This window comes from Tetrao urogallus, assembly GCF_951394365.1.
Source record: "Tetrao urogallus genome assembly, chromosome: 5".
Classification (NCBI taxonomy): domain Eukaryota; kingdom Metazoa; phylum Chordata; class Aves; order Galliformes; family Phasianidae; genus Tetrao; species Tetrao urogallus.
This window is the reverse complement of record NC_136818.1, coordinates 22,395,300-22,411,551: the sequence shown is the minus strand read 5'-3', so window position 1 is coordinate 22,411,551 and position 16,252 is coordinate 22,395,300. Positions and strand designations below refer to the sequence as shown.

The window sequence follows — 16,252 nt, the reverse complement described above, 5'->3', positions numbered from 1 at the left end:
TTGAAAACACTGAAATGTGGGATAAATATTGAAATGTTTTGAGTTGCAGCATTTGTATTATGTATTAGTCATTCTGTCTTACATTCTGCTTTTTTCTCAGTTTCTCAAGCAAGACCACCTCCAAACCAGAAAAAAGGTGAGTCATTTTTGGTTACATGGTCCTTTTTGTTTTTGTGTGAATTGTGCCCACTCTTTCTTTTACTGGAACCACAAGCATACAGAACTGTGTTTTGCTAAATATGGTGTTAGTGTTATTTACAGACTCCTGCAGACTCTTGATACAGGCGTACATTTTATTTGGTCAGTGAAGACCTTCAATTTAGATAAAACTTACTACAGTTTTCCCTGATTATTTGTCCATGATTGCGGTCCACTAAGCGAGAGTTTTGGTTTTATATATAGTTTCTCTAATTAAAAAAAAAAAAAGTAAACCAAGAAATGCAACTTAATTATCTCTACAGGATCTCGAACTCCCATAATCATTATTCCAGCAGCCACAACCTCTTTAATAACGATGCTTAACGCAAAGGACCTCCTGCAAGATCTGAAGTAAGTAGCTGACTAGAACATGCTGTATAAAAGTTGTTTTTAGATATAAAGGTATATTAGTACCAAATCAATAAGTAATCAGGGGGGAGTATCTACTGTCTGATATGACAAGCTAGGTTTACGGGCTAGATTATTAAAAAAAAAAAAGTGTATTCCTCTTCAGTAGTGATAAAAAATGCCAGAACTTAATTTCAGAATGTTTACACAGTTGTGACCAGTGAGCCAAATCAAGATTGAGAAGATCCTGCGATTCTAATGACTATTGTGGTTTTCTTTTATGTAATGCACATGCATGTGCATGTGACTGAAGAACAAACCCTTACCATGGAAGAAGGCTCAGAGGACATAGGCAAGGATACTGTGTTCATGCAGCGCAAAAGAGAATGCAGGAACTGGCCACAACTATCTTAAAAGAAAAGGAGTGCAGATAGTAGCTTTTGGTTTAGATCAATGACTATATTAGCTGAGCAGATGAACCAGCTGTATTAATGGCCTTCCCTGAGACGATCAATAGATCTAACTTTGTGAGCGAGCCAGACCACCAGAGGAGGGTATATATGTTGCCTAACCTAACATAGCATAGTTGAACAACCCAGAAAATCAACTTAAAACAAGCCTGAGCTTTCTTCAGCAGATAGATTCTGTCCCAGTGACTAGGAACACCCAGCATTCCAGTAACCAGTGACGGTTGTCATACAGTGACTCATAACAGGAGTCTGTCTACATGGTCATCTAACTCCATCTTGCAGTTGCTATATTGTACTTATAGAGCTACTAACTGAAATCAAAATATCACTCTGTTCAATTAAAATTCCATAAAATGTCAAATGTTCAAATTTGTAAATTCAGTATTAAATAAAACTCTTCTGTTTTGGAATATCTGGAAGACCCTGGTCAGAAAGCATTGGATTCTCACACTGATTGACACCTTAAGACAAGAAATTCCTGAGGATGAATGATATTTACTGAAAGTTCAGTAATAATGAGAGCACAATCTAGCACAATTTATCTAGCACAATAACTGTAAATAGAAGCTTATAGAGCTAACTTGTGAGGAAGGAAGGGTAGTGTTAAGACCAGGTACGAATGAGAGTGTTGCCATTCCTATAGTCTAAGTTATTGTGTAGTGTAGTAGGTTAGAAAGAGATAGCAGCTAAGATTTAAAAAGAGAGGTAGAAAAGCGGGATTTTTTCATGAGTAGAACATTGCACTGATCTCAGTGGTGTTGAGAATGAATTTGAAAAATGGGAAGATCCTTAGGAAAAAAAAAAAAAAACAAAAAAAAAAACAACTGAAGAAAGGTTTAGAAAGCTTGTGCTGGTTGTGAAGAAGTTGCTTGACAGCAGTAGTGAAATTAAGAGGTAAGAATTAGACATTAAAAGGAGATAAAGTTACAAAAGGCATGATATACACAATGTATGCAGGTACAAAATCAGAATAGGTCTCTGAAAATTGCAACCTCAAATCATAGCGAGTATTTATATGCTGGGATCACATACTGTCAAGGACAGTGAATGGTTGGACAGTTGGACAAATGTGCTCAGTTTTTCTTTGCCAATATCACTGTAATGTCTTTGAAATTACATTTTCATTGGTGCCAAAAAGATGGAGACTTTGTTATTTTTCTTTACATATTTTTTGTTTAGCAAAGATTAGTAAATGAGAAATGACTCTGTGCTGAAGTGATAGGCATTCTTTTTTATAGTTCACATACAACAAAAATAATTATAATGCATATTCAGGGATATATTAATGAGTTGCTAAAATCTATTCATTGCACTGTAGTTTGCTAAGATATGACAGTGAAGAAACAGCTACTGTGGCTTAAATAAGCCTCCCGAATCTGAAAATTTAATTAGTTGTGGCCGTGTGCAATCAGCATTACAATCCACTTTGTTAGTGGAAAGGTAACAGTTGCTATTATGACTTTTTTTTTATAAACAACAAAACACAATCAGGAGACTCTGGTGTTTAGAGTTACCTGTCTGTTAATATTGGTTCATTTCTGAAACAGTCATTTTCACAAAAGTATGCATTTATAGGTTGTTTGCACCAGTAGTCTGTTCAAAAACCAGGGAGCTCTTCTTTCTCCTTCAATTTTATCCTGTAATGAGACTTCATATGCTTACTTTTGAGAAATAGACTGTCCTTACTGCAGTGCTAAGTTTTTACTGGAGTCATCTTAGAACTTTTAAAAACAGCTTTGTGAGATACTAGGTATCTAGCCTTCTGATCTCCAGCTATTTCCAGTTTCTAGATGCCAGTAGACAAACTGGACTCTTAGTGCATCTTCTGAAATATTTAATCTGAGAGGTTTGCTTTTAACATTATAATTTAATGTGCTAGCAGTTACTGGGCTGATATAATTATGTTGACAGAGGATGTTTGATTATGTGGGTATTTAGTTTAAGAAACAAATGCATGAGCACAAGCCCTGAACTTGTTCATCTATGCAGTTCATGACTTGCTGGTAGATGAATAGCTGTAATGGAATAAAGGATGTGTTTGTCACATCTAAGTATATCGGTGCTGGGAAACCTTGATTGTTTTCAGCTTTGTGGGGCAGAGTTACAGTTAAGTTCACTAAGACTCTTCCACAGAGGGGGCTGATCATTAGCGTGCGAAGAACTTGATACAAGGAAGAGAAAGCAATAGCAAAAATCAAGTTTAAGGGAACAAAGGATATTACTAACATACTTAACAAGTATGAGGAAGCAAATGAGGAAGCGGGGAGTGTTAACAAATCAGAAGTGCAATAGAAGAACTCAGAAGAGCAAAATATTAGTTTTGCCATGACGGTTATAGTAATGTGCTAGAAAGTGTGCCATGTGGCCTGCAGTTTTTGTATTCCAATTGATTGAATTAGTTTGTTTAGGGATGGCTATAGGGTTTGTTCCTACTATTCATATAGGCACAGTGTGAAACTAGATATGTATCACTCTGCATCAGGGCTAGTGTGTGTGTGTGTGTGTGTGTGTATACATACATGTATGTGATGATTTTCCAAGAGAAATAGTTGTGTAATTTCTGCCTTGAATCACCCCCTGCTATAACTTTCACCACTTTTAGCTGTTATTTGACAGAAAAGCAGAGATTTGGAAGACAAATGTTATTTACTGCAAATTGTAGAATAATTAAAAATAAAAAATAAAGTTGCCCACACTGTTAAATATCCAAGTTAATATTCCTCTCTGCTTACTACACCTGCTGAAGAAGGTGCGAATAGAATAGCTTGTATTTTCAGGGGTAGTTAGCTTGTAATAGGTATATGAGAGAAGATGAATGATGAAGCATATGAAGAAGGGATTTGAGCTAGAAGAGAGCTGAAGAGTCTGGTAGGAAATGTAAGAGATCCCACAGAGTACAGGTGAGTTGTCCCCGGGAAAATGAGACCCAGGGCTGTGGGGCAAGGAGGACATGATACACATGTGAAGCACTCTGTTTGTGGGCTGCAGTGCTGTCTATTGTGCAGTTCTGTGAAGTGTGTGATAATAAGGAATGGGTACTTGAGTTTACGTATAGCTAAAGTGGAGCAGGAGTTGGCATCAGGGAGATGTCAACAATTAAATACATACTTCTAGTGTGTCAGTACTGTTAGTCATCTTGCATTTAACCATAGTTAAATTTATTTATCTGATAAGGAAGCAGATTACACAGGAATTAAAATGAGGAGCTAAAAATCCTCTGTATGTCTAGAAAGCTCTGAAAATTTATCGTTTGACCCTTTGTCACAGAAACAAGAAATTGCTTTAATTTTCAGTATCAGTAGTTTTGCACAGCTAAGAATGATGTGGCAAATGAAGCCTTTGAAATTCTTGTTAAAGTGCAGTTTCTTTAACTGATCTGTATGGCTTGACAACTCACTGAGATTTATCCAACTTTAATATTGAGCAAACTGTCTAAAGGATTATGCAGTACAAAAAATGACTTATTCTCTTGCAGAGGTAGGTCTGTGAGGCTTTTGGCTCTGTAATTGAATAAAAATGTTTTGAGAGTGGTAAAAATAAGTCTCAAATTGTAGACAAATCAAATGTATGTTATGATGAACTCAGTTATTGTCCAGCATTGGAGTTGCCTTGTTGTCTGTTCATGCATTTTCCAGTGTGCCTAAATTGTGAGGCAGAAAGTGTTGACCTGACCTGAGTGAAAGTGTTCTTGAAGTTAATGCTAGCAATTGATGTGAGTTCAGAGCCTACACACAGGCAGCAACGGCAGAGATGTATTACTGGTTATTGTCCATCATTTGATCCTGTTCAATCACTTGTCTATTACCTGAGAAAAGTGACTTGCTGTGTGAAGGAATGCACCAATTTTTATGTGAATAATCACTTTGGCAATTAATAACGACAATTGAACATTATTAGTTTCCTAGAAGAGATTTGAACTTGAATTCTAAATAGGGAAGGGATGTTATATTTTTCTTGACTAGAGAATAGGAAAATGTAGAAGCAATGAAAATGTGTGTTACTATGCAGTCAGGTTTCCAGTATGTTTCTATCATACTGCATGATGGAAAATGGGGCAAGTAAAAATAGGTCATTAAACCACCAACTAGAATATTGTGGCAAACAGTTCCCAGGGGAATATGACATTTTTGCTGTTTTCTTTAATGCTGAGATGGAGGTTTCTTTTATTTCATATAGCTATTTCTATTGATTCTCAATTCTGGAGCACGTGGCTTTTGTTACACGTGCTTAATCTGTGACAGCTTTACTCCGAAGTCCTTGAGAGACAAGCATGTATTTCATAACCTTTTTGTAAATCATGCTTTATTCCTTTATGTATACATGTATGTAATTGTTTCCTTCAATGCTCTCATTACAATAGCCACCTTTTTTACTCTTTGATTTTATTGGAACAATATATATTTCACGGTTCTTATTTTTTTTTGTCATCAAAACATATAGATAAGGTGTTTGTTCTGTCTTGGGGATATGTTCAAAAGCTTACAGATGTGTATAGCAATTAAAATGAAGGGGATTGTAGGCCAGAAGACACAGGATTAAGACGCCATTTGTTGAGCCTCAGTTATGTAATACAGTTTTTAACTGACTTTGAGCTGGAGAGCAATTGTCCATAAAATAGCATTGAGATGAATTCTTAAGCATTAAAAGCAAGGCGTAAAATAGAAAATAAGTGCCAACCAATTTTGGAATGTCTCGGATATAATTTATAGTGGTGAAATCGCTAAACTTGAAGCAGCAGAGTATTTGCTTCTTCACATCCATGTTTGTCTCATCAGAGATGATTAGAGATGATCTCATCAGAGATGATTAGGTTTACTGTTCTCATTTTTACCTTTTCTAATATATTTAAAAGCACAGCGTATCCTAAACGTCATGTGATTGGTGATTGCCCACTCTCTAATCTGTTAGGGTCTCTGCAAGGTGCATCTATCCAACAAAGGTATCAACAGCTACTCCCAATTTATTATTATCTGCGAACTTAGTATATGTTCAAGTTCTGTGGTCAGGTGACTTACAAAAACACTAAAGATAACTGGTCCTATAATGGAGCCTGGCCTCCAGCCTGATGCAATCCCATTTACTATACTCTTCAAATCTGTCAGCAAAGTGTTCACCCATCACATGAGGATTGAGACATGAGGATCACATCACATTTTGTTTTCATGTATGCTGTATTATGAGAAGCAATTATGAATAGTTTTGCTGAAATCCAGATGATGGTACCTACTGCCTTCTCTTGGCCAGCTTGGTAACCTCATCACAGAAGATGATAAAGTTCTTAAACAGGCCTTTCCCTTCGTGAACCCACATTGGCTATCACCACTGACTGCTTTGTCTTTCAGGTGTTTTCCAATAACTCTGAGATTATCTCTGTAATTTTGCCAGGCATCAAAGTGAGAATGTAATTACTAGGCTCGTCTTTCTTGCCCTTCTTGAAAACTGGGGCTACATTTACCAACTTCTGGTTCACTGGGCTCTCTAAATTCCAAAGACTGTTGAAAAATAATTGTGAGAGCTCTTACAATGACATCGTTCAGCTCTCAGTACCCTGGGATGAGTCCCATTGGGCCCCCTAGATTTAAATGCATCCAGCCGGAGCAGTTAGTGCTGGTAAAACAAAACTTGCAGCGTTGTCAGGACAGCCTTTTATGCACATTCATGATTAAAGCTGCTTTTCACTGTTGAGTTTTTAAATTATCGTGCTTGGTAGAGTTGTCCAAAATAAACCTGTGTTGAATGTTTCAGTGCTGCGCTTCATGCACTGTAAAGGTAGCATTCTGTGTATCTATCAGATGTGGTAGATGCAATGTATGTGGATATTAATTGTATTTGAACTCACTGCTGAAATTACTGTCTTAACATTTTTATAATATTCTAGCTGGCCTAAGCATACTTTTTTCAAATCCATCCTTTATAGCTTTTTTTTACTGTGTTTTCTTTTCTATGTTTTGCATGCACCAGACAGATAATTTAGAGTTTATCTTGTAACAGCTGCCGTGCAGTTTTTGTCCTCTCAGTGCTGCATAGCTCCAGTGCTCAGTTCAGTTATTGTTAACTTTTTTTAATAATTTTCTAATGTAGTATTATGCATTTGGGGATGCATTCCAAAAATTGATTGGGCCAGTCTGTTTATGAAGTGATGTTAAATCCTGCATAGTACAGGAGTGGTTCAGCTATTTGTTTTAATTTTTTTTTTCAGGTAACTGAAGTAAAGTTACTGCTACTGTTAGCAGGTTTTTACTTGGCAGTTTACACATTCTGGTCTAAAAGATATCACATCTATTCCCCCACAAAATGCCTCTTTTTCAATAGGTGTGACATTAGCATAAGGAAGTATTTTGAAGTGGATTGAATAATGAATATTCCTCTTAGTTGGCTTCTCATTCTTTTTCGCCTTTCCTAGGAACTTGAAATGCAGTCTACCTACTGTTTAAGCATATTCAAGTAGTTTTTAGTACTGAAGTTGGAGTGGATCTAAGAGAATACCTTTAGAAATTGTTCAAACAGCATACCCTTAAGTGCAGTAAACTTTTAGAAAGCGCCATCTGTTCTATAATGAAGATAAATGTCACCAATTGCGTACAGCATTATGTGTTCAAAATATAGCACCAATACTCCTGATACCTTCTGCAGTTAAACAAAACACACTACTTCTTTTGGTCAGAACTTAAGAAACAAAATGTCAGAAGCAAACAATATTAGGAGTGCAACTGGTGGTTCTGAATAGAATGTTAGGGGAGAGAAGATGGTTCTGAGCTCTTGCTCTCCTTAGTTCCTTTGCTGGCATAGTAGGTGATACTGGGTCACGTCAGCATACTTTGCTGTCACACAGTTTTAGTTCTGTGAAGTGCAAGTCCTTGTTACAAATTCCAGATTTAAATTTGAGATTCATTCAAACAGCCTTACGCTAATCTCACATTTATGATACCAATTTTGGGAACTGCTGTGTGTATTTTGTTTTATTACTGCCATATAGAGGAAGCTCTTTAAATGGGATCGCCTTTTTTATAAGAAGGAGGTGGAAAATTCAAAGTTATGGAATCTGTTGGAGGGTTGAATCTTAAGGATTTGTGTGTTTTGTTTTGTTTCTTTAGAGATTGAGACATGAGGATCACATTGTCCTTATTTTGCAAACATAATTGATCTGTCAAGGAAGCTATTTAAAATAAAAGGAAAGAAAAGAAGCCATAATTGTAGTATCATACATCAGATGAATCATCTAATAATGTAAAATTACTGTCATAAAATTAATAAGTAATAATATAAAAGGAGAAAGGAAGAAAACCACCAGAAAACAGACCCCTCAGTGTTTTTGATCCAAAGTCACAGTTTTCTGGAGAAAAATAATTCTGATGTGTATGTTTGAATTCCCTGAGGACAAAAGCTAAAAAATGTGCTCCAACAAGCAATCATTTCTCAATGGACAAGCTTCCCAATGTCTCCCCATGTAACCCTCAATCCCTAAAATAAATTAGTTAATGTCATTTAGCAGGCTGTGATCTTGCTTTTCATCTGCTAACGTGTTGGGTGAGGTAGGCAAGAAATGGCACCAGTGTAATGGCTGTAGTTTTGAGGGGTAGAAGACCTAGTACGACTAGTTTTATTGTAAATGCTTATGAAACTTCATCTTGCTGTACTGAATGGAGTCGTGGAGGTGTAGCATTATGAAAGTGAGATGGCTTCAGTGACTGCAATAGTGAAAGGATCTGATCAAGTCGTTAAGTTTCCTGTTACGGTGAAGTACTTTTGTCTACTGACAGTTTCTTTATTCCCCAAGGTTTGTACCATCAGATGAAAAGAAGAAGCAGGGCTGTCAGCGAGAAAATGAAACTCTAATACAGAGAAGGAAGGACCAGATGCAACCTGGGGGAACTACAGTCAGCGTTACCGTACCCTACCGAGTAGTAGACCAACCTCTGAAACTAATGCCACAAGACTGGTAAAATAGATGTCCCCTTTACTAAATTTCTTCATTGGGAGAATTCAGAACTTGAAAGGAACCAATAAAATTCTACTAAGTTGCATAAAAAATGAAAACAGGAATACAAGAATGGGTTTTTCTGTTGGTTCTAATGGATTCTTGTCTCTAGGTTAAAATGGTATAAAAATGAAATTGTAAAATCTTTTACAAGGATAGTATTTTACATTTTAACAATATGAGCAGCACAATTATGTTTAGTTTGTCTGAAATATTGCAGAAATTCAAGTAGGAATGCTTATATGACTTCTCCAGTTTCTGTTACTGTAGTGTGCAAGTCATTGAAGTATGATGCAAGGCAAAAATCCTCCTTTCTCATCTTCTTTCTGACTGAGAGTCTATTGGGAAGCTGCATTTGCAGACATCTTCAGCATCTGATATTCTAGCTATTTTTTTTTTTTTTTCAAAGTCAAAAGAAATGAACCATGGGTTTAGTAGTGAATCAAATTGATTGAACTGAATTACATGATGGAAGCCTAGTTCTGAAGGGAGAACCTCAGCTGGGGAAAGGGAATCAGAAATAACTTTTCCTGTTTAAAAAAAAAAAAAAAAAGCTGCAAAAAGATATTCTTCATAAAGGCCATTCTTTGATACTACGAAAATGTATTTCCCTTTGAATAAGTAAATGCTGAAGCAACATGCATTTGTTACATTTATTATTTATGTTATGTTTATTCTATATTTGTGATGCAATGAATTAGGAAACATTTCTACTACTTCCTTGTGGGCATGACGATATTAGGTGTGCAGGACATCTTTGCTGATTGTTTTTAACCTCCAAAGTAGATTCTAATGGGGAGGAAAGTTTTTTTGGTTTTTCGTTTTTTTGTTTTTTTTTTTCAGAGGTTCTATTCTGAATTCAAGTTCTCAATGCAGAGAACTCTTAATCAGTAGTCGGGGGTTTGGAAATTCTGACATCAGATAGCATTCAAGATGGTAAATGATCAGACCTTGATCTCTTAGGTCAGAAGCACTTTCAGAACATTAAGCGCTATGTTTTTTGAAAGTGTTTTTTTTGGGGGGGGGGAGGGGGGTGTTTTTTTGTGGGTGTTTTTTTTTTTTTTTTTTTAGTTTATCCATGGTAGCATTACTATCTGGAAATGAATGTGTGGAAATGTTGCTGCTGGCTTTTCTGCTTCTCATTACAAAAGCTGCAACATAAACAGTTAAGATTTAGGACTGTCTCCTCCCAATTCCTACTCCCCTCTCCCCTGAAAAAGGACAAAACCCACCACCAAATAGTCAGACACACATGCTCGCACAACTCTTGATTGTTCATCCCAATTTGAAATTCAGTAAACTGAAGTTGAGAATTGGATTAGATACACAGTAATTTGTTGTAGTAAGTAGGAACCGTGGTTGGATGATCCAGGTGTTCAAGAAAGCAGACCATATGTGGCTGAACATTTATTCTCAAAGGTTTTTTAGAAAATGTTATTAATATAAAAGCTTCATCATTTTAACAACATTTTTAAGATTTATTTTCTTAAACAGCAGTTAATGGTTACATAGCATTGCAATATATGACCAACTTTGTAATTGGAGGAAGGAAAGTAGTGCCTGTCTCTTGTAGTAAGTTTATAGAATAAAAGTTAACAGTATGCAAAATAATGGCTTTTAAGTTGCTGCATCTCAGTCAGTTTACCCTGTAATTCATAGAGGTATATCTCTAAGCTATTAGAGAACTTTGAAAAAAACAAAGAATAATGGCCAGAAATAAACACTATTGAGATAAATGAACCTGTAGAGAACAGAGCTGAAAGGTAATTCATGTAACTTTTCTTTTTCCTTTACTTTGTAATAGAGAAAAAGTAGTTGTACTGAAGATACAGTTGTTACACGTGCTTGATTGCTGTTGCTTTAAAAAGAAGCACAACCAACAAACCATGCTAAGATGTGTTTCCTGAATAAGAAAATGTATTTTTGACCATCCATCTATTATGTTCACAGGGATCGTGTGGTGGCAGTGTTTGTACAGGGTCCTGCTTGGCAGTTCAAAGGCTGGCCGTGGCTCTTGCCTGATGGATCACCTGTTGATATCTTTGCGAAGAGTAAGGCTGTTGTTTGTATTTTACTGTTTGTTGTTCTGCTTCTTGTTTGGTAGTGTGCTTACTACATGGTAATATGCTGCCAGGGTACTGTTGTGCTGGGGCAGTTGAGAAAACATAGTCATTGCTGTCTGTGTGAATACCCAAATGTGAAGTTGACCTCTGCAACTTTTCTGTTGTTCGAAAGCTCATAGAAATAGCTATTGTTTTGAAAAGTGAATTAACTTTCCGAGCCTGTTAGGTGGACAAAAAGACCATGTTTGTAGCACTGGGTAGAATAACAGATTTATGAGCTGTCCTTGTGATTTCATGATGTGTTTGAAGAGAGGATTAATCACCCAGTATTTCAGTAAGTCTTACAAGTATGATTAGGTGTCTTGACAAGAACTTGAATGTCTAATAAGATGTAGGTACTTCTATACAGTGGAAGCATATGGCTTGCATATTAGATCTGAAGTTTTTTCTATTAGCACTATTATGTCTTTGTGTGTATATACAGTGCACTTATATTGCACAGTTCATTCTTCTATTTCAATTTGTACTGTAACACGTAAAGAAGCCGTAAGCCTCTGTTCTCCTGCTATTTTTTCATTGTGAAATTGCCTTAGTAAATAGGCCTTTTTTTCAGCATGTGCTGTTTTCTGAACTGCAGACTTAACAAACACACAAAATACCCAAATTCTGAAGCAAAAAAAAAAAAAAAAGTCATCTTCCAGTCAGTATGGTGAGGAGACATGTCTGGTCAGGTTTTGTGAGTCCACATTTGGAAGATGAAGTAGAAACTGGAAAGAATGCTGGTTTGGGATAGGATGGAAGAGAGTAGTCCAGAAGGAGAAGGATATGTTTGTGAACAAGAAAACAGAATGAACTGAATGAAGGAATGAACAAGGAGGAAGTGAAAGGTTTTTATAATCAAAATGAAAACCGTACCATGGGAGAGCTTAATAGAAGAGACTAATGGAATAAGAAAACAGAACTTCAGACTGAGGAATTAAGAAAATGGGAATGGTGAACAGCAAAACTGAGTTAAATGCTGTTAAATATTATAAGCTCTGGGCAGTAGTTTCACACTAATTCCTATGGCTAGTATTATATACATAAATGTGTAGAGGACCATGGTAATTGTCTTGAATTTCTTTGCTGTGCCAAAAAGTACATCCAAATCCTAGCCTGCATAGTTGAAATGATACTAAATACTAAAATACTAATTTTTTTTTTTCAAGTTAAAGAATACCTCTTCTTTCTTTCAGTAGTTAGTTCCCAATAATGTACGTCTCTTTCCCATATTAGATTATTTTCTTTTGTTACAAACATTAACGTTTCAAAATTTACGAAGCTTTTATGAATACCTTGTGTACTTATTTCCTTATTCACTGCCTCCAAGATTCAGTCCTGCATGGGATTAGGTGCGTAATTGTTTTTGAGGAGTTGCAGACTTAATTCAAAATAGATGGTGCAATAAATTGATTACCAGGAAGGAATTGCACAAGACTGAAGTACTTCATGCTGGATCATATCAAAATTATGATTTGGCCCACAAAGCAAAAAGAATGGCAAGAAAAATTGAAGGCTCTTCTTGCTAATGCTTGGGTTTACATAATTCACATGAGACAAGGCTCCCAAAAGGAAATGAACTGATAACATCTGACTGTTATTAGCTGAGCATTACATCAGAGGAAATAGGCAGTTAGTGACTTTCTCAAAGTACTTCATGTGGCATTAGGGGGTTACACTGGCATTGACTTAAACAAGCCTGCCAGTGGTCTCTGAAATAGCTTGCTTTTTTGTTATGGTTTTGTTATGGTGGGATATATATATATACATATATATATGTATATATATATATATTTTTTTTTTTTTAAAGGGTTTGAGGAATTCAGAAATCTTCAAAAATAATATCTTGGCTTTCTGAAAAATGCTCATGAATTGGCAATGAGTTTCCTACTGTTCTCCTGAGATTTATGTATCTAAAAAGATAAAACTAGCTCTGAGAGAGATAAATAAAAGATAAAATGGGCTAAAAATAGCCCTTTTGCATAGACCTGTGGTGTGGTGTTAGCGCCAGACAGTGATCACTGACCACTGTATTCAGTTCAATATTAACTAACTGATTTTCTTGAGAGGTAGACTTGTTAGTTTTATTCTTGGATTTCGTTTTGAAAAAGGGAGATATACTTTTTTGAATAATAATGAAATACTGTGAAGTCCTCTTGTTTGTATGTTAAACCTTTTCTTTTTTCCTGTAGTTAAAGCTTTTCATCTCAAATATGATGAGGTACGTCTGGATCCAAATGTACAGAAATGGGATGTAACAGTGTTAGAACTAAGCTACCACAAAAGACACTTGGACAGGCCAGTATTTCTACGCTTCTGGGAAACTTTGGACAGGTACATTTCATGTTGAAAGTCTTTTATGCTTGCGTTTTTGTGATGTTCAGTAGGAATAACAAATTTATGGAAACGAGTGCTATATACAACTTCAGTGTCTTAAGAATGCTTTAAATGGTAAATATTTGTTTAGACTTCTCAAAATATATACCAGTATATGTTCAGTACAAATTAATAATGCTGTTCTCCAAAGTGTAATATACACAGATGTAAAAGAAGGATGGTTTACTGATTGTGGACTAGAATAGTGATTTCCCATCTCCATTTAGGCAGAGGCAAAGGAACAGAGAATGTCACCCTACATGGTGCAGTTTTCCGTTGTTCCCCCAGCTCTTCATTCAAACTGCAGTTGTGAACTGTATCTCTCCTCTTTCCTATTTCTACCTTACTATAGATGACAGTCTCTAGTAAAGGTGAGAAACTATTTTCAAGATAGTAACCACAAAGCATAATCTTAGTCTGGTGCCTCCTGAGTCCACAGCACCAGGTAGAAGATGTAGGTCAGAAAAGATATGACATGTAATGAGTTCAGGTGTAGTGTTTTTACTTTGTATTTTTGAAACATTCCACGTACTTTAGGAATGCCTTGCATGAGAATTGATGACTGGAGGTGTACCAGTAGCTCTGAAAAGCAGTGCTGCTTTTGCCTGCTTCTCTCTGGTTCTGAACCTTCTTTGTTGAATACCAAGTTCATTGTAATATCTTTTTCATGTTGTAGAAGAGAAACTTTTTATCATTAAGCGGTTGAAATATTGAAGGGAGAGAAAAGTCCGTGCATTTAATGAGTGTTTAATCTTTTCATGTTGATTGCACAGCAAACGGCTTGAACGATTGAGTGGACTTCAAAAAGAAAAATCCTGTGGGAGTTGTCTAAATGATTCTGAGCGTCAAACTTTCTGTGCCTTCTTATTTAAAAGTCTCAGCTAAACTGCATATTCAAATTTTCAGAATGAACTTGAATGAGTTATCTTTAACAGCAATTTTCAAATGTTAGAACTCATGTGACAGAATGAATTTTCTTTGAAGCAGACGTTTTAGCTGTCTTCTAACGGGGTAATATTGTGTTTAACAGAGCTTGATGGCCTGTAAGGTATTTCATCTGTTTAGCAGCTAGCTAATGGTCTAAGAGTTAAGTTTTAACAAAGTCTGTTTATTGTTCTTGAGAGCAGAATTTCTATACGTACCAAAAAAGTAGTGAAGTTGTTTGTTTGCTTGTTTTTTTAGGTATATGGTGAAGCATAAATCTCACTTGAGATTCTGAATCCTTCAGCTGCTGTTCATTTCCTGGAGTGTGGATTGAGAACAATGAAAGAGACTCCAGTTTGGAGACCAGAGCTCGCACTATATGTTATGTCAATAACTTTACAAATGAAGAAGGGTCACAGTTGAAACTTTTTATAAAATCTGGTTTGGATGCTTCATGGCAGGTTGATACCTGTTGTTATTCAGAAGCAAAGGGGTTTTGCTTAAAACTATTTTTTTAATGTTGTTAGCCTTCTAGTCTGCAATTCAAATTGTATATTTTGATAGCAGCAGTTTCTTCTCTGTTTTGTTAAATTAGGCACATTTTTAAATAATGTGTTATGTTCCTTATTAGAAAATAGATTGATCTTCACTGCAGGTTACAAATGTGTGTGTGCCTGTGCGCGTGTGCGCACGTGTGTGTGTATATATGTGTGTATGTGTCTACATATATAATGTATAAAAAAAATTATAGACACGCTAACGCACACATAGTTATTCCTGAGGCTTTCTAAACCACTTAGCTTCTGAGCTTAGTTTTGGTTTTCTTTGCTTATTGTTTCACTTACTGAAAATATTTTGTTGTGAATGAATTTACATTTTAGTCAATAGAACTTGCAAACTGAGAAAAGTGAAGATTGTTTTGGAAATCAAAATGTCAACCTGTATATGTATATTCTGTCAGTCTTGGAAAAAGGGATGAGAGTGCTAGAAACTGACTTGGATTTGTGATGTCCCACTTTACCGAATCTTCAAACTTAAATACAAATACCTTCAGGTCATGGTAATTTTAAATCTCCATTCTCCACTCAAGTCTCTTTATTTAAGCTGGAACTGTGCACGTATATGTTCCCATCTATCAAAATATCTTCCTACAAGTTTAAGTGTTACCTGGACTGAACGAGGAATAGAAAGGGACAGTTTGGATTTTTTTTTTTTTCCCCCTGGAAATGTCTGCACAAGGAGAAATAATGTTAACTTCTTTGCATTTATACCTGTGATATCACCACTAATATTATTTTATTGTGACAAAAGTAGCCCAAACTATGTCTAGAGGAGTTGTCATTTCCTGATATGAGTGGCTGATAAGGCCTCTTAACAGTCGTGCATCGGAGTGGAAAATGAGTTTACTCAGTTTACCAAAGAACACATTTGCTTGAGCTACAGTATAAATGAGGCCAGAAGATCATGGTATTTGTTTGGATTTATGGTACCTGTGTATCTATTTAACAATGTTGCATACCAGTTGATGTAGAGAATGATCCGATATTGTAACACCTGCATGGATTTTTTGGGATATAAAATACATGTTTATATTCCGTTCTTGAAATCCAAAACCATGTTTTTTAATATACTTTACATTTAAGACTTGACAAAAGTAAAGTGGTCTACCTGTTCTTTAGTTTTGCTTTTTATTTGATGTTACCTTCATTTTAGTGGAATCCAGAAGCCCCATTTCCTTCAGAGGTTTTTAAGATGGTCTTAAATTTATTTGAGAACTGTGAAGTCTGAAAGGTTTTTAATAATATGTTTCTATCCATGCTGTATTGGGTTTGCTATATTTAAGTTTAGCCAATTAT

The 16,252-nt window shown here is 35.8% G+C and overlaps 1 protein-coding gene across 1 annotated transcript in view; it reads left to right on the top strand.

Annotated features, from left to right (window-relative positions):
* Positions 1 to 14,691, top strand: part of CDC73 (cell division cycle 73) — a gene marked incomplete at both ends in the record, with an annotated part of 96,972 nt that extends 82,281 nt beyond the window's left edge. Inside the window, 6 exons of the mRNA XM_079535173.1 lie at positions 101 to 136; positions 462 to 549; positions 8,794 to 8,955; positions 10,945 to 11,045; positions 13,289 to 13,430; positions 14,655 to 14,691. Coding sequence (XP_079391299.1) covers positions 101 to 136; positions 462 to 549; positions 8,794 to 8,955; positions 10,945 to 11,045; positions 13,289 to 13,430; positions 14,655 to 14,691 — 566 coding nt within the window. The remainder of the gene's footprint in view (positions 1 to 100; positions 137 to 461; positions 550 to 8,793; positions 8,956 to 10,944; positions 11,046 to 13,288; positions 13,431 to 14,654) is intronic.
* Positions 14,692 to 16,252: the final 1,561 nt, after the last annotated feature.